General features: G+C 44.9%; 1 protein-coding gene across 1 annotated transcript in view; it reads right to left on the bottom strand.

Annotated features, from left to right (window-relative positions):
* PID1 (phosphotyrosine interaction domain containing 1) overlaps positions 1-3842 on the bottom strand; it is an 89855-nt gene extending 86013 nt beyond the window's left edge. The window contains exon 1 of the mRNA XM_081190679.1: positions 3455-3842. Within this exon, the coding sequence (XP_081046805.1) occupies positions 3455-3484 (30 nt within the window). The 5' untranslated portion in view covers positions 3485-3842. The remainder of the gene's footprint in view (positions 1-3454) is intronic.
* Between the last annotated feature and the right edge of the window lie 21629 nt (positions 3843-25471).

Below are 25471 nucleotides of genomic sequence, written 5' to 3'. Positions count from 1 at the left end.
GACTTTGCCAAACTGGTGCCCTCTAAATATTATGGATCACAACTCCTATCAGGCAGTTGCAGTTCAAACCATCTGGAGGCACTAATGTTGGCAAAGGCTAGATTACAGAACACTGCAGCACGTAGACCAACCATAGGCAAACTCGGGCCTCCAGATGTTTTGGGACTACAACTCCCATCATCCCTAGCTAACAGGACCAGTGGTCAGGGATGATGGGAGTTGTAGTCCCAAAACATCTGGAGGCCTGAGTTTGCCTATGCCTGACCTAGACCAATAGCCTAATTCAATTCAACTGCATGCCACCCCACCCCCAAAAATGTGATTCCATATGGTAAAATGAAAAATGAAACTGGGTCTACAAATGCAAGTTTTGGCTATAGGTTTGAAAAGTTGAAGACTACTGTACTAGAAAAGCTTGGGTGTAGGCAAGGGTCTGCAGTGGGGAGAGAAAGGGAAGGGGAAGATTGGGAGACACCCCAGACCAAAATCCTAGGAAGTGTAAACAATACTAAACTAGATGGATGAGAAGAAAATGTGAAAAATAGGGCAGCTTCCTATGTTCACTCTCCAGTTTATCAAGCTGTGGTGTTCCTGCACTATAAAAATGAACTTTGGGGATATATTTTTTTTAATACTCCTAGCTCATTGACCAAGAGAAATGGTATGCGTTTATGTGCCTTGAACACTTAGGTCTTAAGAAGAAACTTATTATGTTAATGTGGTCCTGAGCAAGGCAGTGTTTTTGAAAGGGATCAATGTGATCTTGGCCATGTTGCCCAGTCTTTCCCACAGCATTAAAGCAACAGTCCATTTCATGTACTGAAACTCTCTTTGGAGGCTCTTTGCTCTGCTGAATGGCCACAACACCCTCACTTTGACTGGGGGTGGATGGGCTGGGATCTCTGAACTTTTTTTGTAGCATTCTTACAAAGACATGGGAGAGAGAGGAGCATCAGCTCTCTGTAGTGAGGACATTAGAGCATACTCATATCTTCCACGGCTCATTGGAACTCTGGGAGTTGTAGCTCTCTAAATCTATTTTCAGAAACTATGCAAAGTACTCAGCAGGAGATTAAGATGACACATCCCAATAATCCAAGACCCCAGTCAATTAAACACACATACCACTTGCACCATAAAAACTCTACTATGTTTGCCTGATTTGGGGGGGGGGCAACTTAAGAAATACTAGTATTTTCTTTTACTCAAGTTTTTTTTTCCTCTTAACATGAAAGTGTCTCAAAGGAACAGGTTTTACTGAAGCATTCAGAAATGTACTTTGCTTCTATCTAGGAAGGCCAATACTGTACTCTTGTTCTGCAAATACAAAGTTGCAATTCACAAGTAGTTTTAAGGCAAGATCCCTTAAGAAGTTTCAAGGACATGAATTGTCACACGTACAATTTTCCATTTTAAAAGGAAATAATCATAACTGTTAGATACCTTTGACATGTCAGTATTCTTTGGAACATCAGTATTTTTTTAAGAGTGTTTGAACCATAACACCTATCTAGAAGAGCAACACAAATATAGTCAGTTGTACTACAACTCAGCAAAATATAATGGCATCTTTACATTTTAAGATCCTGGTGCCAGGCCTAGATCTATACCTATTATCTACTCCAGATAATTACATGCTCAAACAAATGGCTTGAGGACTTCAGCTTGGAGAGCAGAAGAACCTTATTTTAAGAGGGTGTTTCATAATGGTAGATGATGGACTTCTTTTATAAAAGTCTGCTGAACGATTGCTCATTTCTTTAGTTTGCCAGCAGTTTTACATAACAGCCCAATTTTAGAAAACAACACTGCTAAAATGACAATGTAAAACATTAAGCCAATGTTATTATAGCCAAATATTCCCTGAACAAAAAGCTGATATTTCTAGTGTGGAAAAATCACAACGCAGAAAGCAAGCCAGAACCATTTGCTTTCCAAGAGACATGTGCTTTGGAACCCGCACATACTACCTTAAGTAAAGCATACAGCATCTGAACAGCTTCAATAGGATTTTAATTATTGTGCATTCAGGAGCAATAATACTCAACAGGGGGGGGGCACACTAAAGAGTTACTGCAACTACCAGTGCATGATCTTCAGAGGGATACAACAGGCTTTTATCCCCAAATATCTGCAGGGAGAAGTCAATAACTCCTCATATTACGGCTGGATGAATCATAGTAAAACCACAGAAGCAACTTTCAAAAGTTGTCCCCGTATCAACTCAGCATCATCAAGACTGCAATATTATGTACTCTAAACTCGCACTCCAAACCCACCACTGTAAAACAGATCATACTTGCAGCAAGAAAACACCAGCATGTGTCTGCCATGCAGTATACAGGTCCTTACACATGCCTGCCAACCTCTGGCCCTTCCCTTACAAATAAATATTCTGCATTAGTGTATTTTCTTCCCCTCATGCCTTCAAAACCATTCGGCCTCCAATACTGTTTTGTTTTGCCACTTTAGAATTTCTTCAAAGTTTACTCTGAGATTTAATGCAGCTTCGGTCTGCCAAAAAGTTTGTCTGTGGGATTCTGTAAATTTATCTGGCAGTCTTTCTGGCTGACCATCTGGAGAATATTTTAGAGCAGAAAAAGAAAAAAAGACAGAGCAAGAGAGAGGAGGAGAGAGAGACCTGCAAGCAAGAACACCCCTGCTCTACCACTCTCTCCCCCCCTCCCGCGCGCGCACGAACGCACACTCACTAGGGACCTCGATTCGTTTTTTGTTAATGACTCCTCTACAAAAAAAAGCACCACGTTCAGCCAACACGGGGGGTGGGAGGAGAGGGAGCGGGTTGAGCAATAACAGTCTACTCTTCTATATTCCAAACCAGATCCCATCAACTCGTCGTTTGCAAGCAGATGTCAATGAAAATTCTTGCGCGCCCTACAAAACGTCAGTCCCTCGTTTCCCCGGCCAAACACACACACACACACACACACACTAACAGTATGTTTCTTTATTAAAAACAAAAAAAAACCTTTTAGAAGTGGAATTCAACGATTTGGGGCAGAGGACTCTTTATTAAGAGTCAGGAAGGATTCTTCCTACACATCTCACTTAAGAGAAGCTGCTTTCGGAGCCAGAGACGGATCCCCCCCCCCCCCCCGCCGCCAGAATCCACGATCTGCAAGTCATCTGCGCTTTTTGCAAAAAGGAGCACATCTGGAGTCAAGATTCCCCATCGCAGCCCCGTCCAGTCCGTTGTGGAATGCGCCTGGCGAAGGAGGAAAGTTGCGAGAGAAGGATCTGCCAGGCAGGATCAGGCGGAGGAGGGCGCCAAGTTGTTGTTTTCGCTGCCCCTTACTCAGTTCGCCACAAATATTGCAATCACATGACAAGAAGAGTGAGTCTCTCCGTCTCACCCCCCCCCCACCCCCACTTTCCCCGTCCTAATAACCGCCGCCTCCGGCACCGGCGGCAGCAGCCGCTTCCCCTCGCTTACCTGCAGTCTCTCGCTTGCCGGCTGCCACATATTTCTCCCGCTGGGACCTGGCGGGACACTGTTGCTAACGAGCTGGCTGTTGCGGAGCGGCTGCGGGGCTCTGGCCAGGCTCGCTCACATCTGCTCGGCGTGTGTCAGCTTGGGGCGAGCCGCCAGCGGGCGACGGGGGCGAAGGGCAAGCGCCGCCCAGGCGAGAGGCGAGGGAGCCGGGTAGGGAGAGCGCTCCGGAGCCCCGGGAGCCCCGGCTACGAACTTGGGTCGCGACCAAGATGTCGAGCTTTGGCGCCGGCTTCCTCAGCGAGGCGAGCTCCGCCGTCCTATTGCGCTAGTCGCCGCCGGAGGCCCCTCAGCGCAGCAGAGGCGATGTGGGGAGGGGGGCGACCAGCCTCTCCAGGCCCCGCCCCGCCGCCCGCCTCCTCGCTCCGCCAGCGCCGCCCACCCTTCGCTCGGGAGCCCGGCCGCGCTTGGGCGCTGCTGACTGGATTTGCTCGTCGCCTGCGAGAGGCGGCGGCGGCGGCTTCTGCGCGCGGCGTGTGACGCGCGAGTTGCTTTGGCGCGCGGCGGCCGGTTGCTTTGCCCACAGGCGCGCAGGGACCAAAAGCGGGTTGAGGGGAGGGAGGCGTTCATTTGTTGTTTAGTCGTGTCCGACTCTTCGTGACCCCATGGACCAGAGCACGCCAGGCACTCCTGTCTTCCTCTGCCTCCCGCAGTTTGGTCAAACTCATGCTGGTAGCTTCCAGAACGCTGTCCAACCATCTCGTCCTCTGTCGTCCCCTTCTCCTTGTGCCCTCCATCTTTCCCAACATCAGGGTCTTTTCCAGGGAGTCTTCTCTTCTCATGAGGTGGCCAAAGTATTGGAGCCTCAGCTTCACGATCTGTCCTTCCAGTGAGCACTCAGGGCTGATTTCCTTCAGAATGGATAGGTTTGATCTTCTTGCAGTCCATGGGACTCTCAAGAGTCTCCTCCAGCACCATAATTCAAAAGCATCAATTCTCCGGTGATCAGCCTTCTTTATGGTGCAGCTCTCACTTCCATACATCACTACTGGGAAAACCATGGCTTTAACTATACGGACCTTTGTTGGCAAGGTGATGTCTCTGCTTTTTAAGATGCTGTCTAGGTTTGCCATCGCTTTCCTCCCAAGAAGCAGGCGTCTTTTAATTTCGTGGCTGCTGTCACCATCTGCAGTGATCATGGAGCCCAAGAAAGTAAAATCTCTCACTGCCTCCATTTCTTCCCCTTCTATTTGCCAGGAGGTGATGGGACCAGTGGCCATGATCTTCTTTTTTTTATGTTGAGCTTCAGACCATATTTTGCGCTCTCCTCTTTCACCCTCAATAAAAGGTTCTTTATTTCCTCCTCACTTTCTGCCATCAAGTTTGTGTCATCTGCATATCTGAGGTTGTTGATATTTCTTCCGACAATCTTAATTCCGGCTAGGGATTCATCCAGCCCAGCCTTTCGCATGATGAATTCTGCATATAAGTTAAATAAGCAGGGAGACAATATACAGCCTTGTCGTACTCCTTTCCCAATTTTGAACCAATCAGTTGTTCCATATCCAATCAGTTGTTCCATATCCATATTAGGGTCCTCAATAGGCAAAGGCCACACGTGTCTAGTAGCAAAGAGACATCTCTTTTTTTGCACGCTGATGGCACCAGAGCCCGACGCAGGCGGAGCGGTGGCTTTCTCGGTCTCGCCTCTGGGTTGCAGCCACGGTTACGCTCCTTTCGTCTTGTAATTTTGGCTTTTCTGGTTGGTGGGGGGAGTAAGGAGGTGTGAGCTGGTGCAACACTTGGGTGCATAAAGGAGGGCTCCAACGATGGATCCTGTCTATACTGGGGGTTCCACTTTAAACCCCAACTTTCTACCCTGAGCATGATGGACCTCCTTTCCAGGTTGTTAAAATGTTCCGAGATAATAATTCACAGAACGTGCTCAAGACTGCATTTGCCCTGGAATATCATGGGCCTCAGCTACCAATGATAAAAGCAGGCCAAACGATAGCTTATCAAGATGATGCAAACATGAGGCTATCCAGAGGGTTGCATGGAGCCGCCTTGCTGCTTCCTGGGCTTTTACTGCAGCACCACCTTGACCTAAGCCAAGGTCTGGTCTAATCTGTCATCAGAACTGGGACTTGAAGTTAAGCTCTCTCTGCAAAGCAACTACAGTAGTACCTCGGGTTAAGTACTTAATTCGTTCTGGAGGTCCGTTCTTAACCTGAAACTGTTCTTAACCTGAAGCACCACTTTAGCTAATGGGGCCTCCTGCTGCTGCCGCGCCGCCGGAGCATGATTTCTGTTCTCACCCTGAAGCAAAGTTCTTAACCCGAGGTACTATTTCTGGGTTAGCAGAGTCTGTAACCTGAAGCATATGTAACCCGAGGTACCACTGTACAGTACTCTATTCCGAACTTAAAAATGGAAAGCGTAATGCTGGTGGTCAACAAAAGAGGTTTAAAGACTGTCTCAAGGGAAATTTTTAAAAATGTAGTACAAACACCAACAACTGGAAAATGCTGGCCTGCGAGCACCCCAGCTGGAGAATAGCCTTCACCAAAAGTGTCATGGGCTTTGAAGACACTCAATCTCAGGATGCAAGGGGGAAACGTGCTAAGAGGAAGGCACATTTCGCTAACCCTCACCATGATCAACTGCCGCCTGGAAACCAATGTCCCCACTGTGGAAGGACGTGTGAATCCAGAATTGGCCTCCACAGTCACTTACAGACTCATTGTTAAAACTGTGTTTATGGACGACAATCTTACTCGGCTTTGAGTGATTGCCAAAGAAGAGGGATGTAGGGGACAGGATTCTTCTCAACCTTTAATAGTATGTGAGCGAAGGATATTTGGTTGGCAACAACTCACCTCTCTTATCCCAACTTTTCAAATCCAGATCCTTTATATTTCTAAGCATGTCCAAACATTCCCACTATTTTTTATTATTATTATTATCTCACACTGTGGCGTTGAGAATTGTATAAAGTTCCTTTATTTTTCCTCTCTCCACAGTACAGTAAGCCTGCCAGTTATGTGGGGGTTTAATTCCAGGCACCCTGCCTAAAGCCAGAATTGTGTATAATCAAAACACATTGGGTTCAATGGCGGGTCGGATTCCTCAAGTCATTTTTTTCAAGAACCCTGCCCCCCATTTTTTAAATAAAAAAAGCCATGCATGTAAAGTTGAATGTGCACAAGTTAAATGCACATACATTGCAGGTTGTGCAGGATGAGTCTTTTAAAAGAGGCCCCATGGAACATGTGTACTCTATATCCACGGGGCCTCTTTTAAAAGACTCACCCTGTATATTGCAGAGGGATTCCAAATCACTCACTTCTTGGTTCAGTTACTGCCAGCCCAAGTGTCCTGAACCTCTGGCCTACCTGGCAACAAGTCAGTTTGTCATGTCCCCAGTCCAGGGTCTATCCCCATGCCCAAAGTCCTAACCGAAGCACAGTCCCACAGAGATCCTGCAGCATCCAAACTGAGGTCCCTCAACATAGGCAGTTGAGCAGACACAGCACCTCACCTCTGCTGCCCTTTTGTACTTTGCATTCTGATTGCAACATCTGGGCTTGATGATGGATGTGACTCTCACCTGTTCCAAGCCTACTGCAGCCGAGGAGTCGCACACCTCTTCCCAAAGCTAGCAAGCCCCACCTGGCCAGCTAGGGAGCTGGGCTGTGGGCCCTTGCCTGCCTCAGCTTCCTGGAGCACCCCTCCCACTGCTCCATTTGCCTCAGAGCCTGCCATGTTCACACAGACACGACTCTGGCTCTGGTGATGGTCTGGTTCCTGTGCACTGACCCCATTCCTGTTCCTGTCCCCATTCCTTTGTCCCCATTCCTGTCCCCATTCCTTTGTCATCTTCCATCATCCCGTACTTCCTACACCAACCTCTCCTTGCCCATCCTCAGCTTGCCCCAGTGTGTCCCAGTCCCAGCTACAACCCTCACCAGGCTCCTCTTCCTTCTCCCCATTGTCCAGCCAGTTCATGACACCAAGCGTCTAGAAAAGTGTGGGGTGGAGACAAGTAATACTCTGCTTTGAGATATCACCATCCTCTTCACTTTAACACCAATATTTGGAGTTGTATTCAACTGAATTGCATTCATAGTAGGCCTATTAAAATGAATGGATCTAAGTAATGTCTATTAGTTTCAGCATATTTACTCAGAGTATGCTTTAGTTGGACACAACCCTTCATTTCTGATTTGCTGGCACATGTTAAAGTGGGTATAACATATACCCAGATATATGTTGAGATCATTTGACTGATTTGATTTGATTTATTGTATTTATATGCCAATTTTCATTCAAATGAATCTCAAAAGTGGCTTACAAAGAAAAAATAGTAATAACATAATGAAACAATCACAAATACAGTGTAAGTCATAAAATAATTAACAAATAATAAAAGAATTACGATCTATAAAACATGATTAACAAAACAGCAGCTAAAAAATAAAGATCGCCGTTATGACAAAAGTCATATGATTGACAAGTCAATACAGTGTTTAGAGATCATGTCTGGTTTACTCGTCAGTTTTTATTTTGAGAGTTGCTGTGTCCTTTCCTCTTTTAAAACAAGGGACCCCCTTCGGGCAGTTAAAATCCACTCAAAAATGTATTTTGAATTCCACTTTGCAGATTGCAGGTTTTTCCCCTTACATCTTCTTTTCCTTAGGGAAGCTGTTGTACACAGGCATAAGAGCATCTATATATACAAGTACACATTTAAAAATCATGCCCCTGGATTCAACAAGATTTACATGCAAGAATAGCAATGTGCATCAATTACATCTGGCCTTCCTCTTTATTTCAGAAACTTTATGGACAGAAGAACAAAGGCAGAGAGAAAACTAGGAGCTTTCTGATAGCCATCTGCAACAAAAACTCCCATCTCTCTCCTTCATTATGCAATCTGCACTAGTAGGTGAGAGTAACAGAGACATCTGCTGGTAAGCGATGCAGCAATTTCCCTTATTTGGCAGGACTTAGTTCAGGGCCCAAAATTCATTGTTTCCCCCCTAGACCACACTTCAGACCACACATGGAAATAAGCAGCAATCTGGCACAGGAAACCTCGTCTGGTGTTGATTGTGGCAACTGTTCTCTTAATTATTAATTCTCTTCATATTTATTTTTTGAGGGGAGCAGTGGGGAGGCCAAGTTCAGCTTTTAGGTTTCAATACAGTGAAAAGAACAAGACTTTTTGCTTAATGCCAAAATTTCTTTGTTTGGTTCGCAATGAATTGACAAAATTGTAAAACTTCTATTATGCATTAAACTTAAGACATGTTGTGACAAATTAGTTTTTTTTATCATTGTTGTTAATAACTGCAGCAACATCTGCAACAACAACGAAATTAAACCATTTCTGATCTTTCGATTTAGTACCAGTTTGAAGTCACCTTTCCTGCTTCTTTAGCCAAAGCACAACAACATTTGTGGGACCATAGCTTTGCAGGATTAGTGCTTGCACACTAATGTTAAGGTACTTCTTTAGCACGTCTCCACTAGTGCCTGCCCCACGTAAAAGCTTTTCCGTGTTACACTGACTAATAAACCAGTCAACATCTGCAGAGAAGGGGGTTTTCCCATGATCTGGAGAGAACTGTGTGGCTGCTCTCTGATTTTGGAACATCACCCCTGTTGAGATACAATGGACCCTCGCCATTTGCAGTTCCCAGAAACGATCGAAAACATTCTTATTTTGACAAGCAACAGCGACAACTTCCAGGCCAACAAAAAAAACAACAACCAAACACCACCCCAAACCACCATGATACCCCTTTAACCATCATGAAGAATCATGGAAACCATAGTTTGTTAAGGGGATGACCTCGCAGAGCTGCAATTCCCAGGACCCTTAACAAACGACGGCTCCCAGGATTATCCATGATGGTTAAAGTGGTATAATAGTGCTTTAAATGTACAGTGCAGGTGTGACTCCGGTGAGGTTCTCCACTTCCTCCCTTCCTAGACCAAGGGAGTAAGGTGATGGAAAGCCTCACCAGCACTGCCATTGCTAAAGCAATGGCAAAAGGGAAAATGTTAAACCGGGGGGGGGGGGCTAAAGCAGTAGCAAGTCAATGACAAGTAAGCCAGGAAAGGGGCCTCTGCTGCCACCATCACAGGAGGGTGGGCAACAGAAGAGGGAGGCGAAGGCAGCAGGGAAGCTAATACAGTGACCTTGATAGGGGCAATCCTGCTGCCTTGGGGTTTTGTTTGTGTTTGAAAACCTATTTCTAGTTGCTTTATCGTATGGTGGTAAATCGCCTTGAAATTTGCATGATTATACATATACATAAATAAATGTATAATAACTTTTTCAGAGCAGTGTAAATAATCTTGTTATCAGCACCTTTGGCAACTTTGTTAAAGTTTTCGTTACCTCCTTTCCTTTCGTTACTTTATTGAAAGCAACGCACATATCTTGTCACCTTGCGTTTATTTTACTTATGCAATCATTGTTTTGGGTAGGCGGGGCGGGGGGGGGATAAATAAATGGAGAGTGGAGGAAACACACTTTCCAAAACTTCCCAAAGCCAGGTAAGGCAGAATGTTAAAGCCCTTTCGCTTTCTTCCCAAAGCTCGGCAAACACTTACTGGAAGAGGGAGGTCTCTAGGACTCTGCTTAGAGGCTTTATGCCACCTTTCCAAAGCTGGGCAATCAGCCCTCCACCTTGCAGGAGGTCCAGTTCAAGGGGCTCCTGGCTTTACACAACGCACAATGGCCAGGAACATAACCCCCATTTTCCTATGTATTTGTAGGAATTTTGAACCACAGCTACAATGGAGGAGACAACACTTAGAACCTGAGTTTTCAATATTATTAGTGTGGCAATTTTGCCTGCATCTCTCTTTTTCCTGTTGCTTCAATTTCGTTCATGTCCTAATCACTGAGTAGAGTCACAAACAATTTTTTTTTTAATCCTGTTGGCTTGGGGAGGGAAACCCCATTGCTATTTCATACTTTCAGCCAATAAGAAACTGTCCATTTCTTCCCTTTTTTTCAATGAATTGCATCGTTTCACATTTCCTGCCTGTAGTTTTCCAGACAATTACTCGTAATAAGAAGTGCTCATAGTCTATAATTCATTCTTTGGAGTGCCTTTCTAGTGAGATCCTTCATCCTGCCACTATCACACTCCACACATTTCCGCTTCAGTTCCATCAGCAAATCAAGGTCCTATAGACAACAGACCAAATTATTACTATGATTACTTCTAATGCGCCATCAGAATTCATGACAAGAATGAAAGTAAATATCTTCTCTGGGTAGCTTTGAGTCCAGAGGTGGACAAGTGAAAAGGATGGAAAGAGACAGGAGGGGAACATGATGCAAAGAAAGACAGAAAGGCAAATACACTGTACTAAAATTAAGTCATTCTGAACCAAATTTAACCCATCTTTTTTCCACCAAGGAAAACTGGCTTTTGTTTAGCTGGGTATCGGTTTATGCAAATAATGTACTTAATTATCTTTTTGTGTGAGATGCAACCAAGCCCACTTTGCTTCAGAAGAAACTGCCCTGACCACTACACTGGTTGGGTACCAAATTCCTTTTCTAGTGGCTAAAACACTCCAAGGTGAGAAGGGTCCACCTCATAATTGATGGGGGGAGGTAGTTCCAAGGTTGTGACTGTCCTGGCTGCAATGGGTGGATGTATACCTGGTTCCTTAATGATGCCTTGCATTTGAAGCTTCTTGTCTGTCCGTGTGTCCTGCCTACCCCATTCTACATAGGAGTGCCTTCAGAGCATGCCGATGGAGAGCTGCCTTCTCCCATTGCAGCAGTCTTCTTGTCCTTGGTCACTGGCTCTCTGTTACTTGCCTACTCTTCTCCCTGGGATCAGTTTTGTCTTCCATGCATCCCTGAGGATTTTGTGCATCTATCAAAGCAGAGAAGTAAGTGGGCCACTAAATCAGGCATGTCCAACAGGTAGATCGTGGTCTACTGGGAGATTGCAGGGTGTTCCTGGTAGATCCTTGTTGATCTCTGGCCCCCTCCGCTATCTCCTTACAAAAAAGCAAACAAAAACAAAACAAAACCCAACTTTTTACGACAATGGGTAGATCACTGCCAGTTTTTTTAATACTGTGAGTAGATCGCAGTCTATTGGGAGTAGGACGTCCCTGCACTAAATGATGCCATGTAGTTCAAGAAGAGCAGGTGTTCTCAGTGTTTAATTCCCAAAAGTGAGGTGCCTTACTGATTTCCAAAGAGGAGCACTTCCACTACATGCTATAATCAAGTCATTCAGTTCCTTGTCTATTAATCACACTTGACTGCAGTGAAGCACAAGCTATTCAATAGCTGGCAGTATTGGTTCCTCCGATCAGAATAGTTATGAATAAAACCTGAAAGGTGAAGGAGAGAGATATAACTCTACACCAGTGAAGCCACAGTAGTGGAATAGCTCAGCTCTAGTTTACGGAGGAAGGGTTTAAAAGAAAAGAATAATAAAAAGAGCAAGCACATGGTGAATGGATTTGAATGGATTTAAATAGATTCCACAAGTGCTAGAAGCAAATTCAACTGTGCAGTTACTTTGAAACAGGTCCAGTTTAGAAGTGACATTGAGACTGCGTGAGACACCCATGTGGTGTTACTAGGGATAGAGTGTGGGCAACTCTGTCTGTTTCCCAGATCTGGAGGGAGGCAACATGAGAATGGGCCTTTTCTGCAGTGGTTCCCCATTTGCGGAATGCTCTCCCCAGAGAGGTTCACCTGGCTCCTTCATTACATGTAAAAAGGTAAAAGAGTGCCTGGCGTGCTCTGGTCCATGGGGTCATGAAGAGTCAGATATGACTAAATGACAAAGGACCCCTGGACGGTCAAAGGCGACTACGGGGTTGCAGCACTCATCTCGCTCTCAGGCCAAGGGAGCTGGTGTTTGTCCACTGACAGCTTTCCAGGTTATGTGGCAAGTAGGACTAAACCGCTTCTGGTGCAACGGAATACCATGACGGAAACCAGAGTGCCTTCTATGGATTACCCATTTATCTACTTGCACTGGTGTGTTTTCAAACTGCTAGGTAGGTAGGAGCTACAACAGAGCAATGGGAGCTCACCCCTTCGCGGGGATTCGAACCGCCGACCTTCTGATTGGCAAGCCCAAGAGGCTCAGTGGTTTAAACCACAGTGCCACTCGTCATTACATATATTTAGGTGCCAGGTGAAAGCATTCCTCTTCACCCAGACCTTGGGCTAATTAAGCAAGCTACAGACTTTTAAACTGGGTTGGGTATGAGGGGAGTTATGGTTTGTTATGTTATGTATCTTTGTGCTTTTGAAGTGTGCTTTTGGAACATGTTAAAAGCTTCTAGTACTTGGAGATGGTGTTCTATACTCTACATCACAGATTTTTTGCTTCCCAGAAATCTCAAGCTAAGCAGTTTGCTTATGCTGTGCTCCCTCTTTTTTTTTTTACACCAAAGGGGGTCAGTAGATCTCTGGAGCTATTAAACTTTTTAAATGCTAGGATAACTTCCCAGTTTCTTTATGGAGCTGCTATTTCAATTGGTTCAAACAAAGCCCTTCTGCAGATCCCAGGATGGGCTCCTGACGCAGCTCTATTTTTGGAAATGGGGCAGTGCCCTTTTGAGATAAGAGCTTGGTTGGCAGCCATTACTAAAGAGCTTTATGTTCAAAATGGAAACAGGGCTGTGAACACATTTATTGCATTGTTGGGACAAAGCTTGTTACCCAAAAGCTGCCTATATTAGACATCGTATTTTCATTTTCTTTGAATGGGACATGTTAATGCAACTACCCTGGTAAAGCAAAGAACTTTAAACTTCTCTTTTCAAGTTATTCTGGGTTGTTCGCGTGCAACTTGTTCATCTTGCTTCTTCAGTATCTTCTACCAGTGCTCTTTTTCTAGGGGGAAAACGGTACTGGAACTTGCCCTGAACATGTTTCTTGTTCTCTTAAAAAAGGTAAAGGGACCCCTGACCATTAGGTCCCGTCGTGGCTGAACCGCCGACCTTCTGATCGGCAATTCCTAGGCTCTGTGGTTTAACTCACAGCACCACCCGTGTCCCTTCTTGTTCTCTTAGAACGTGCCAAAACTGAGTTCCAGCTGCCTTCTACAACGATCCTTTCCAGTTAGCTACTTCCTTCTGGAATCTGCATGTTATTATTACCTATTGCACAGAGCTTGAACTCTGGCCAAATTCAATGTTCTTCCCTCCCAGATGTTTTGTAGCAGATATGCTGGGCCCCCCCTTTCCTCAAAAGTAAGTAGAATCTATAGAAGGCATTCTTTTGTTTTGTAATTTTTATGCTGGAGTTTGACAGCATTTGATTGGTCCTTTATTGACCAAATTACCAGGAATATCAACTCTATTTCCACTGGATGGAAAATAAAATGCTAAGGATGCCGCTGATAATGACTGCATTTTGTCAGGAGTGAAAATGGGAGAAAAACTTGTCATGTAAATCTGGAAGGGCTATCTCCGCGGGACTGTCTAGAGGTGACTATACCTCTGTGTAGCTGTCATTAAGTCACACTTTTGAATCCGTTTCATTCTGAAATTCAGGGGAACAGTATGTATTTGTTTTATTTCTAGTCCATTGAGTGTATTAAATTGAATGGGTGAAATTTCATTATGTCTTGCAACTACTGGTGAAATATGTAAGACATTTCAGTGTTGTGAGCCATCTTGAGCATAGCTTAGTATGGAAAGACAGCATGCAGATAAATGATGGTGATGATGAGTGTACTGTTTAAATTGGGTCAGAGTCCTTAAAATGGAAAAGTAGCTTTCTCATGCATGAAGAACACATTGCTAAGGACTTGTGAAACGGAAGCAGAGGTGCAGCTCTCAAAACACCTAGAGACGCTCAGCCTTCTGTGTAGTTTGTACAGCACTTACATTAGGGCTGTGGAATATAACTCACAGAACCCTTGTGCTCTCTTATTTCCCATGATCATAGGCTGAGTTGCTATGGCAACCAGGTATCCCTCAGTGACCCATCTTTGTGCCAAAAGAGTTTATGTTTCAAGTATCCATTCAGCTGGAATCCTGTTTTATTCAGGAATGCCACAGGGCCCACTAATTTCTATCTTTCCCTGTGAAGTATCCTTCAGAAGCGTGAATTTGAAAGCTGACCAGAGATGCAAAATAAGACAATTAAGGTTGTAGTCCTGTTCACACTTAGGAACAAATGTCATAGAATCATAGAATCATAGAATCATAGAATCATAGAGTTGGAAGAGACCACAAGGGCCATCGAGTCCAACCCCCTGCCAAGCAGGAAACACCATCAGAGCACTCCTGACATATGGTTGTCAAGCCTCTGCTTAAAGACCTCCAAAGTAGGAGACTCCACCACACTCCTTGGCAGCAAATTCCACTGTCGAACAGCTCTTACTGTCAGGAAGTTCTTCCGAATGTTTAGGTGGAATCTTCTTTCTTGTAGTTTGGATCCATTGCTCCGTGTCCGCTTCTCTGGAGCAGCAGAAAACAACCTTTCTCCCTCCTCTATGTGACATCCTTTTATATATTTGAACATGGCTATCATATCACCCCTTAACCTCCTCTTCTCCAGGCTAAACATGCCCAGCTCCCTTAGCCGTTCCTCATAAGGCATCGTTTCCAGGCCTTTGACCATTTTGGTTGCCCTCTTCTGGACACGTTCCAGTTTGTCAGTGTCCTTCTTGAATTGTGGTGCCCAGAACTGGACACAGTACTCCAGGTGTGGTCTGACCAGAGCAGAATACAGTGGCACTATTACTTCCCTTGATCTAGATGCTATACTCCTATTGATGCAGCCCAGGATTGCATTGGCTTTTTTAGCTGCCGCGTCACACTGTTGGCTCATGTCAAGTTTGTGGTCAACCAAGACTCCTAGATCCTTTTCACATGTACTGCTCTCAAGCCAGGTGTCACCCATCTTGTATTTGTGCCTCTCATTTTTTTTGCCCAAGTGCAATACTTTACATTTCTCCCTGTTAAAATTCATTTTGTTTGTTTTTGCCCAGTTCTCTAATCTGTCAAGGTCGTTTTGAAGTGTGATCCTGTCCTCTGGGGTGTTAGCCACCCCTCCCAGTTTGGTGTCATCTGCAAATTTGATCAGGATGCCCTTGAGTCCATCATCCAAGTCGTTGATAAAGATGTTAAATAAGACCGGGCCCAAGACAGAACCCTGTGGCACCCCACTAGTCACTCTTCTCCAGGATGAAGAGGAACCATTGATGAGCACCCTTTGGGTTCGGTCAGTCAGCCAGTTACAAATCCACTGAGTGGTAGCAGAGTCAAGACCGCATTTTACCAGCTTCTTTACAAGAATATCATGGGGCACCTTGTCAAATGCCTTGCTGAAATCAAGATAGGCTATATCCACTGAGTTCCCTTCATCTACCAGGCTTGTAATTCTGTCAAAAAATGAGATCAGGTTAGTCTGACATGACTTATTTTTCAGAAATCCATGCTGACTATTGGTGATCACAGCATTCCTTTCTAGGTGCTCACAGACTGTTTGCTTAATGATCTGCTCCAGAATCTTCCCTGCTATTGATGTCAGACTGACTGGGCGGTAATTATTTGGGTCCTCTCTTTTCCCCTTTTTGAAAATAGGGACAACATTTGCCCTCCTCCAGTCTGCCGGGACTTCGCCTGTTCTCCAGGATTTCTCGAAGATGACTGCCAGTGGTTCTGAGATCACATCTGCCAGTTCTTTTAATACTCTTGGATGCAGTTCATCTGGCCCTGGAGACTTGAATACATCTAAACTAGCCAAATATTCTTGTACTGTCTCCTTAGTTATTCTGGGCTGTGTTTCCTTTGCTGAATCATTTGCTCCAAATTCTTCAGGTCGGGCATTGTTTTCTTTATCGGAGAAGACTGAGGCAAAGAAGGCATTGAGGAGTTCAGCCCTTTCTGTGTCCCCTGTTTGCATTTCACCATCTTCTCCTCTGAGTGACCCCACTGTTTCTTTGTTCTTCCTTTTGCTACGAACATACCCATAAAAGCCTTTTTTGTTGCTTTTAACCTCTCTAGCAAGCCTGAGTTCATTCTGTGCTTTAGCTTTTCTGACTTTGTGTCTACACGTTCTGGCTATTTGTTTGAATTCCTCTTTGGTGGTTTCCCCCCTTTTCCATTTTTTGTACACATCCTTTTTTAATCTTAATTCAGTTAAAAGTTCTTTAGATAGCCACCCTGGCTTCTTTAGGCACCTTCCATGTTTCCGTCTCATTGGTATTGCCTGACGTTGTGCTTTTACTATCTCCCTCTTAACAAACTCCCAGCCATCATGAACTCCCTTTCCTTTTAGTATTGCTGTCCATGGGATCTCACCCAGCACTTCCCTAAGTTTTATGAAGTCGGCTTTCTTAAAGTCAAGAAATTGAGTCCTAGTATGCTTGGCTGCTCCTTTCCGCTGTATAGTAAACTTCAGAAGAGCATGATCACTCGCGCCTAATGATCCTTCCACTTCTACCCCACTAACCAGGTCATCAACATTGGTTAGGACCAGATCTAAAATGGCTGTTCCTCTTGTTGCTTCTCCCACTTTCTGGACAATGAAGTTGTCTGCAAGGCCAGTGAGGAATCTGTTTGACCTTATGCTCTTGGCTGAGTTTGACGTCCAACAAATATCCGGGTAATTGAAGTCCCCCATTACTACTATCTCCCTTCCTTTTGCATGCTTGGCCATCTGTTCCAGGAAGGCATCATCTATGTCCTCCGTTTGGCTTGGGGATCTATAGTAAACTCCCACAATGAGGTCTCTGTTATTCTTCTCTCCCTTAATTTTGACCCAAATGCTCTCACATTGGCTTTGAGGTTCTAAATCTTGGATCTCTTCACAGGTATACACATCCCTGACATATAACGCCACTCCTCCTCCTTTCTTGTCTGGTCTGTTTCTCTGAAATAGATTGTATCCCCCCATTATTACATTCCAATCGTGGGACTTATCCCACCAGGTTTCAGTGATGCCTATTATGTCATATTTAGTTTGCTGTACCAAGAGCTCAAGCTCATCTTGTTTATTTCCCATGCTTTGCGCATTAGTGTACAGACATTGAAGTCCATTAATCATTCCCCCGTGTCTCTTATTTAAGGATTTTTTCCTCCCACCACTAGGTCCGCCTGCTGTTTGCTCCATTTGGTCTATGACATTTGGATGATCATCTTCATTAATTGATAGACTCCTACCTTCAGGAGCACTGTCTCCCTCCCCCACATTAGTCAGTTTAAAGCCCTCCTGATGAGGTTTCTGAGATTTTTGGCAAAAACATTCCTCCCAACCGTTGTGAGGTGCAGCCCATCACTTGCCAGAAGTCCATCTTCAAGAAACTGCAGTCCGTGATCTAAGAATCCAAACCGTTCCTGTTTACACCATTTGCGAAGCCAGCTGTTCACTTCCACTATTTTCCCCTCTCTCCCTGGGCCACGTCGTTCAACTGGGAGGACAGACGAGATGACAATTTGTGCATTTAGTTGCTTCAATTTCCTGCCGAGAGCCTCGTAGTCTCTTTTGATCTTCTGGAGGCTATTGCTTGCAGTGTCATTGGTTCCCACATGAACCAAGAGGAAGGGGTATTTGTCAGTGGGTTTTATGATTCCTTGCAGTCGTTCAGTTACATCTTGGATCTTAGCCCCGGGGAGACAGCACACTTCCCGAGACATCTTGTCAGGCCCACAGATCACTGCTTCTGTTCCCCTCAGTAGGGAATCCCCTATCACCACTACACGCCTCCTCTTGGGTTTGGTCGGGGTTCTTCCGTGAGCTGTCCGTTCCAAGGTCGCCTGCACATTCCCTGAGGACTGACTTTGCTGCTCGTCTTCATATACCTGATCGACTGTAATGAGGGAGAGATCCTCAAATGGAGTCTGCTCTTCGTCTTCCATGCTAGGGGAGAGGACCTCAAAGCGATTGTGTATTTCTAAACAATCAGAGTGAACCCTGGGCCTCCTACTTCTTTGAGTCACGTTTCTCCATATATCTGGCTCCTGTGTTGATGAACTAGCCTCCTTCTCAGGGGAGTCCCCTGTCTCCTCCTTGGTGGGGACGGTGTGCTCAGTTGCTTCCAAGAAGAGCTCCAGCTCTCTAATTCTTTGGAGCGTAGCTACACGTTCCTCCAGTTGCTGGACTTTGTCTTTTAAAAGGGCAATCAACATGCAATTGCTGCAGGTGAAGCTGCCTGCAACCTTTGGCAAGATGGCAAACATTGCGCAGGAATCGCAGGCGACTGCAGCTGTTCCCTCCCCTTCCATCTTGAGATCGTGTTGTTGGGGGTGGCTACAGAGGTCCTCCATCATAAAAAGCTTGAAGACAGGACAAATAACTTCGCCCACAAAAAAAAAAAAAAAAACCTAGGTCTCCCCCAACAAACGTTTGAGACTAGCTCCCCTAAATCTAAAAGATGGATATAACTGCGCGCGCCGCTAGGCGCGCGCTGCTGCCCTACAAACTCTGATAAGCTCCTCCCACAGCTAATCCCCTGCCTCAACAGAAACCCTGCCCCCTCTGACCTTTACACAGGGAAAACAGCTAATCAGCCACAAGAAACACACACACAAGAAAACCCTTTTTGCGCCTTCTTCTACTGCTGCCCTACAAACTCTGATAAGCTCCTCCCACAGCTAATCCCCTGCCTCAACAGAAACCCTGCCCCCTCTGACCTTTACACAGGGAAAACAGCTAATCAGCCACAAGAAACACACACACACAAGAAAACCCTTTTTGCTCCTTCTTCTACTGCTGCCCTACAAACTCTGATAAGCTCCTCCCACAGCTAATCCCCTGCCTCAACAGAAACCCTGCCCCCTCTGACCTTTACACAGGGAAAACAGCTAATCAGCCACAAGAAACACACACACAAGAAAACCCTTTTTGCTCCTTCTTCTACTGCTGCCCTACAAACTCTGATAAGCTCCTCCCACAGCTAATCCCCTGCCTCAACAGAAACCCTGCCCCCTCTGACCTTTACACAGGGAAAACAGCTAATCAGCCACAAGAAACACACACACACAAGAAAACCCTTTTTGCTCCTTCTTCTACTGCTGCCCTACAAACTCTGATAAGCTCCTCCCACAGCTAATCCCCTGCCTCAACAGAAACCCTGCCCCCTCTGACCTTTACACAGGGAAAACAGCTAATCAGCCACAAGAAACACACACACAAGAAAACCCTTTTTGCTCCTTCTTCTACTGCTGCCCTACAAACTCTGATAAGCTCCTCCCACAGCTAATCCCCTGCCTCAACAGAAACCCTGCCCCCTCTGACCTTTACACAGGGAAAACAGCTAATCAGCCACAAGAAACACACACACACAAGAAAACCCTTTTTGCTCCTTCTTCTACTGCTGCCCTACAAACTCTGTCATAGAGAGCCAGTGTGGTGTAGTGGTTAAGAGCGGTAGTCACGTAATCTGGGAAACCGGGTTCGCGTCCCCGCTCCTCCACATGCAGCTGCTGGGTGACCTTGGGCCAGTCACACTTCTGTGAAGTCTCTCAGCCCCACTCACCTCACAGAGTGTTTGTTGTGGGGGAGGAAGGGAAAGGAGAATGTTAGCCGCTTTGAGACTCCTGAAGGGGAGTGAAAGGCGGGATATCAAATCCAAACTCTTCTTCTTCTCTTCTTCATAGAAGTTGATGCATGCATACACACACACACACACACACACACAGAGAGAGAGAGAGAGAGAGAGAGAGAGAGAGAGAGAGAGAGAGAGAGAGTGCTGTGGCAGTGATTTTTAAAAAAACAAAATTTTACATGTTTGATATTCTGTTTATCTCCATGCTTGTGAAGGATCCTGTCAAGGGCTGCCTCAGGTCTCAGCTCACAAAAGACCAACGCCAAGCTCTTCTTATATACAAGGATGTTTATTGCAGTTCATTATTGGTTCCACTACCGAGGCGTGCAGCCCCGCGTCTTTTAGCCTAGACGTTTGAAGTCCCCTCTGAGTCGGTCCCGCCTCTACACTAGCTTAAGAGGCTTGTGCTAGACCACCTCTTCCTGTCCTTTCTTTTCCGCAGGGTCTTCCTGCCCCCCTGGGTTCCTTCCCTCCTGCTTTCCCCTGACGCGGATCCCTCAGATGCCTGCTCCCCCCTCCTTCGTGCTTTGGGGCCAGGCTCCTCCTCCGGGCTCTCTGCATTTCCGCGCGCCTCCACATTTGAACTTGGCGCGCGTTCGCTACCCCTGACCTTCCTTTTGACAGCTACACTACCCCATGTACTACTCTCCGCCCCTTCCGGCAGGATGTCCTGCCCCGATCTCCTTCCCCTGTCTCCTTCCTGCTCTGCTCCGTGTGTCACACTGGGAACTCCACCCTTCTCACTCCGTTCCTCCTGGGAAGCCGACCCCGATCTCCCACTCCCACTCGGGGTTTCCCTGCTGCTCCCCTGCTCCTGGCAAGTCCCCCCTGTGACCCCCCTTGGTTTGACCAGGGGCGCCCCCTTCTGGGAATCCTCCGATTCACTTGAGAGACTCATGGATGACCTCAGGTCATTGTCATCCTCTTCCTCACTGTCCTAGGTTTCTTCCCCATCGCTCTCCGTCTCCCCCCTCACCTGTGCCTCTGTCCCTGAACCCCTGACAGATCCCAATCAGTATTTACAAAATGTCAAAAGAGCCCTGTCCTTTGCTGGTGTGGGGAAGGGGGAGAACCCAGGATTGTGTAAGTAAAGCAAATGAGTATTAACACAGTGCTGAGATAGAGACTCACTCTAGGGGCAATGTCCAGCATGTACCTGAGTCAACAGTAGATACACAATTTGGTAACATGAAACAATGGAAATTATCCAACTATTTCCTTTCAAAGCATGAAAAATAGACAAGTGCATATTATTTGATTCTGTTTTAGTTTGTTATGTGATGCTTCTTTAATGCTACTACCGTATTCTGGAGGGGCTTTAGCACAACAAAAGTGGGGCAAAAACAAACGTTTTGTGCTATAAGCAAGTTATGGGATTTCAGCAGGATATGCACTGATTGGAAATGAAGGGGTGTGACCTCTCCCAAACTTTTGCAGGCACAAACAGTATTGAAAGTGGAATCACATATCACCATCCTTTGGCATCATGAACACAAATAATTGTGAACATACAATAAAAAGGGCAGCTGGCAGGGTCCTCAGTTGTATACAGAAGTTGTTTGCTTGATGCAAAATAATTTTGCGCTTAATCTTTGACACTTTAATAGTTTGCACCTTTTCTAATTTGCAGCAAGAAATTGCAAAGCCTTCAAAACGATGCACTATTTATGGGGACTATTTCTAAGGAAACCTTTCCAAAATAAATGACGTGGAGTTCTCAGTGCAAGTAATTTAGCTGCAGCGAGCTGCTGGAAGACATTTTGATTGAAAGCTCAATCAACAACTAGCTCATCACAAAATTTAAATCCTGCACATGCCAAAAAGAAAAACAAACAAACAAAAACCTTCAAAACATCAGGGGGTGTGTCATCTCAGTGCATGCATTAAGTATTCTGTGTGTGAAAATTAAACAAATGCTTTTGAATGGTGAAGGCAAAGCTGATAAACAGCACAGTTATTGTCGCCTTTGAAAACATCTCATCCAAGCTTTATCTTTCTCTAATAATTCATTTATCTTGTTTGGTAGGAAAGCTAAGATGTGAAAGGCTAAGACATATTTGCTAACCACCACGATTTCAGTGCTCTAACAATTTAAATAAAGAATACCGGACGAGAAGAAACCAGAAAGTCAACCTACTGTAGCCTCAGAGTTGTGTTCCTAATTTGTAAGATGTTTTCAATTGTTTGTGCCAGATTTATTTCACGGCATGCAGCCCACAAGGTAGAGTAATCAGGACCTTGCATGTACATGCTTAAATCATTCCATTCTAAAAATATATCTGTGTGTGCGTGTGTGTAAATAAAGACAGCTGAAGACAAATAGCACTGGGGATACTACACCATCTGGGGGAAAGTCTTACGAGGTTATGATTCTGCAACATGATTCGTGCTTGCTGGCTGAATCCTGCAGATGACAGAAGGCAACAAAGTTGAAAAGCTGCCATGTGTTATAAATGTTGGTGGCATACAGATGGCTGTGTCAAAAGGCACACAGGCTTGGCTGCATTAGTAATGCCTCTGATTCCTAAAGAGTACTTTGAGATATTCCACTTGGTACTAACCATTAGCCCCAACCTATGCATAACCAAGGGTTATAGTAGGATGGGCAAATCAGTGAGTTTCTGACCTGTCTCTCTTTCCATCCCGCATCTGTTTTGAATGTTTTTGCCACAATTCCGATTCATTTGCCCATTAATCTGTGTTGTTGGCATCTGTCTGTCTTGTGACAATGGAGTGTGCCTCTGGGGGTGAAGCCAAACCATGGCACTAGCACCACCAAATGACCTTCCATGATGTGCAAGCCAGGGCAGTGTGTATGAAGGTCCTGGGTTGTCCAGATGGAGAGATTCCCCTTTGGCCTCACTGATGTAGCACCAACTTGGCAGCAGGAGTTGGACGCTGGAAGGACGCATACAAGGCACATCCAATCACCTTAGGGACTCTACTCTGGATTTGTGTAGGGTTTACTCCTTAGCCTTATCTTCTCCTGAAAATATCCCACAAGACAGCAGAGTTTTATGGCCAGAGTTTTCCTTCTCCTAAATGGCCTACCTTCCCAGGTTGATGAGCCCCATCTGCCCCTTTAATTGCATATTGCAATATGTTTTTAAGCTGCATCACAACATGTGGATCATGTCATTTTGGTTCAGAATTCACAGATATCAAATTACTCAGTTCAGGCATGTTCATTAAGCATGTTAAGCAAAGGAGAGTGAGTATGAACTACATTGTCCAGCTTCTAGTAATGTGTTGTTGTTTAGTCATTTACTCGTGTCTGACTCTTCGTGATCCCATGGACCAGGGCACGCCAGGCACTCCTGTCTTCCACTGCCTCCCGCAGTTTGGTCAAATTCATGCTGGTAGCTTCATGAACACTATCCAACCATCTCGTCCTCTGTCATCCCCTTCTCCTTGTGCCCTCCATCTTTCCCAACATCAGGGTCTTTTCCAGGGAGTCTTCTCTTCTCATGAGGTGGCCAAATTATTGGAGCCTCAGCTTCATGATCTGTCCTTCTAGCAATGTACTCAAGTTTAAAGTTTAAAATACAGCAGAAAAGTTGTCCAAATATAAACACTTATTAAACCTCACAATAATTCATAATTAAAGTTTAAAAACTGAGCCCAGAATAGCTGCAGAAATATTTCACTTAATGTAGACCAGTAACAGGGGAACCTATGATACTCCAGATGTTGTTGAGAGTACCACTTCCAGAATCCAAGACCATTGGCTAGGCTGGCTGTGTTCAACATCTGGAAGGCCACAGATTCTCCATCCTTGACGTGGCCCCTCTTGATTTTTGATGTTTGCTGAGGAGGCTTTGTTCTAGCTACTTTCAAGAAAGGGCAGAGCTTCTCAGTGGAATCACTGTTGCTTCAGCTCCATCTTCCTAAAGAGGTCTTGCAGGTTTCCTTTATACAGTTTCAGAAATGCATTTTAACTGAACATTCCTCATGGCTGCTATGGATGTTCTCTGTTTCTTTCTCTCCACTATTTTCTTCAGAGTTGTCTTGTTCATTCTTTCCATTTGTATTGTTTTAATATGCATGTTTCATTTTTAGTACTTTTTTTTAATAGAAAGGCAACTTGTAGGTTGCATCAATTAACAGAACGGTTTGTCAATATGTTTTAAAAAGCATTAAGGACCACCTGTGAATGGCAAGCCGAAATGAGATTATCTTCAACAGCAGAGACAAGGCGACACAATCATGACTCAGGCATTCCACAGAAAGAGAAGATCCAATCCCAGTAAGTAATAATTTATTTTCCAGCAAACTAATGGTTTCAATCACAGGTAGGCAGAAATATGACATTTAATAGAAGCAATACTATGGGAGTAATTATTTATACTAAATTAACAATGTATGTGGCATGTTCATCAGCAGCAGATGCAGAAATTAACAGCACAGGTGAAAAGCTATTTTAGAAGGACACAATTGATTTAATTTCAGTTTCCTAACTTTGATCTTTCCAAACCTTCTCACATCACAGCTGGTGTACAGACAGGAATAGCCAAACTATATAAAGACGGTTTCAGTTATTGAGGAGGGTGGTTTATTGGGGTGTTGTTGTTGTTGTTTCCATTACATATTTTATGTTTTTATCTTGTAATTTTATGTTGTGACCTGCCCTGAGATTTACAGACAAAGGGTGATATACAGATTTAATAAATAAAAGAATGGCACATTTCAGAAGGGTGCTTTGCATCTGTACCCTCCATTGATGCCTCTGAGTAAATGTACCTTCCTGGAGCAAGATCTTGGCAATCTTATTAATAGAGGTAGTACACTTACTTCTTCCCATAATGGGCACCTCTTTGCTTAGTTTCAGAGTGGCAATTAAGTTAAAAAAACAACAACAACTCAGGCATTTTTATTGAAGTTAACTAATGGGTAGAATGGTTGTTTTCTCCCTCTGTCTCTACTGTCTCCTTACAAGGTATCTTGTTCCTTAATTGAATATTGTGTATGTGTTTCTCTCTGTGTGTGTGTGTGTAATGCAGTGTTTTTCAACTTTTTTTGGGCAAAGGCACACTTGTTTCATGAAAAAAATCACGAGGCACACCACCATTAGAAAATGTTAAAAAATTTAACTCTGTGCCTATATTGACTATATATAAAGTAATTCTCTTGAATAGGAATCAAATAAACACAAAGAAGCATGGTTTAACATTCAAGCATGGTTTAATATTTTTTTCTTTAATGGCAAACAAAAACATTGCGGACCGTTCTCTGCTCAGCGGGGATCGATCCGCTGATCCCCGCTGAGCTGGCGGATGACAGCTCCGTCTCTGCACTGTGTGTGGAGAGGGAGATGTCAGAGCCCCGCTGCTCTCTATAGGGAATCAGATGAGAGCGGACCGCCTGTCCGCTCTCATCCGATCCCATCCCCACCCAGGACGGATGGAAAATAGGGTGGACACAGTCCGGCGCCCGCCTAGTGGGTGAAAATTTG

Source organism: Podarcis bocagei (genome assembly GCF_964188305.1).
Source record: "Podarcis bocagei genome assembly, chromosome: 4".
NCBI lineage: Eukaryota > Metazoa > Chordata > Lepidosauria > Squamata > Lacertidae > Podarcis > Podarcis bocagei.
The sequence above is the reverse complement of the archived record's forward strand: the minus strand, read 5'-3'. Positions and strand labels throughout refer to the sequence as shown.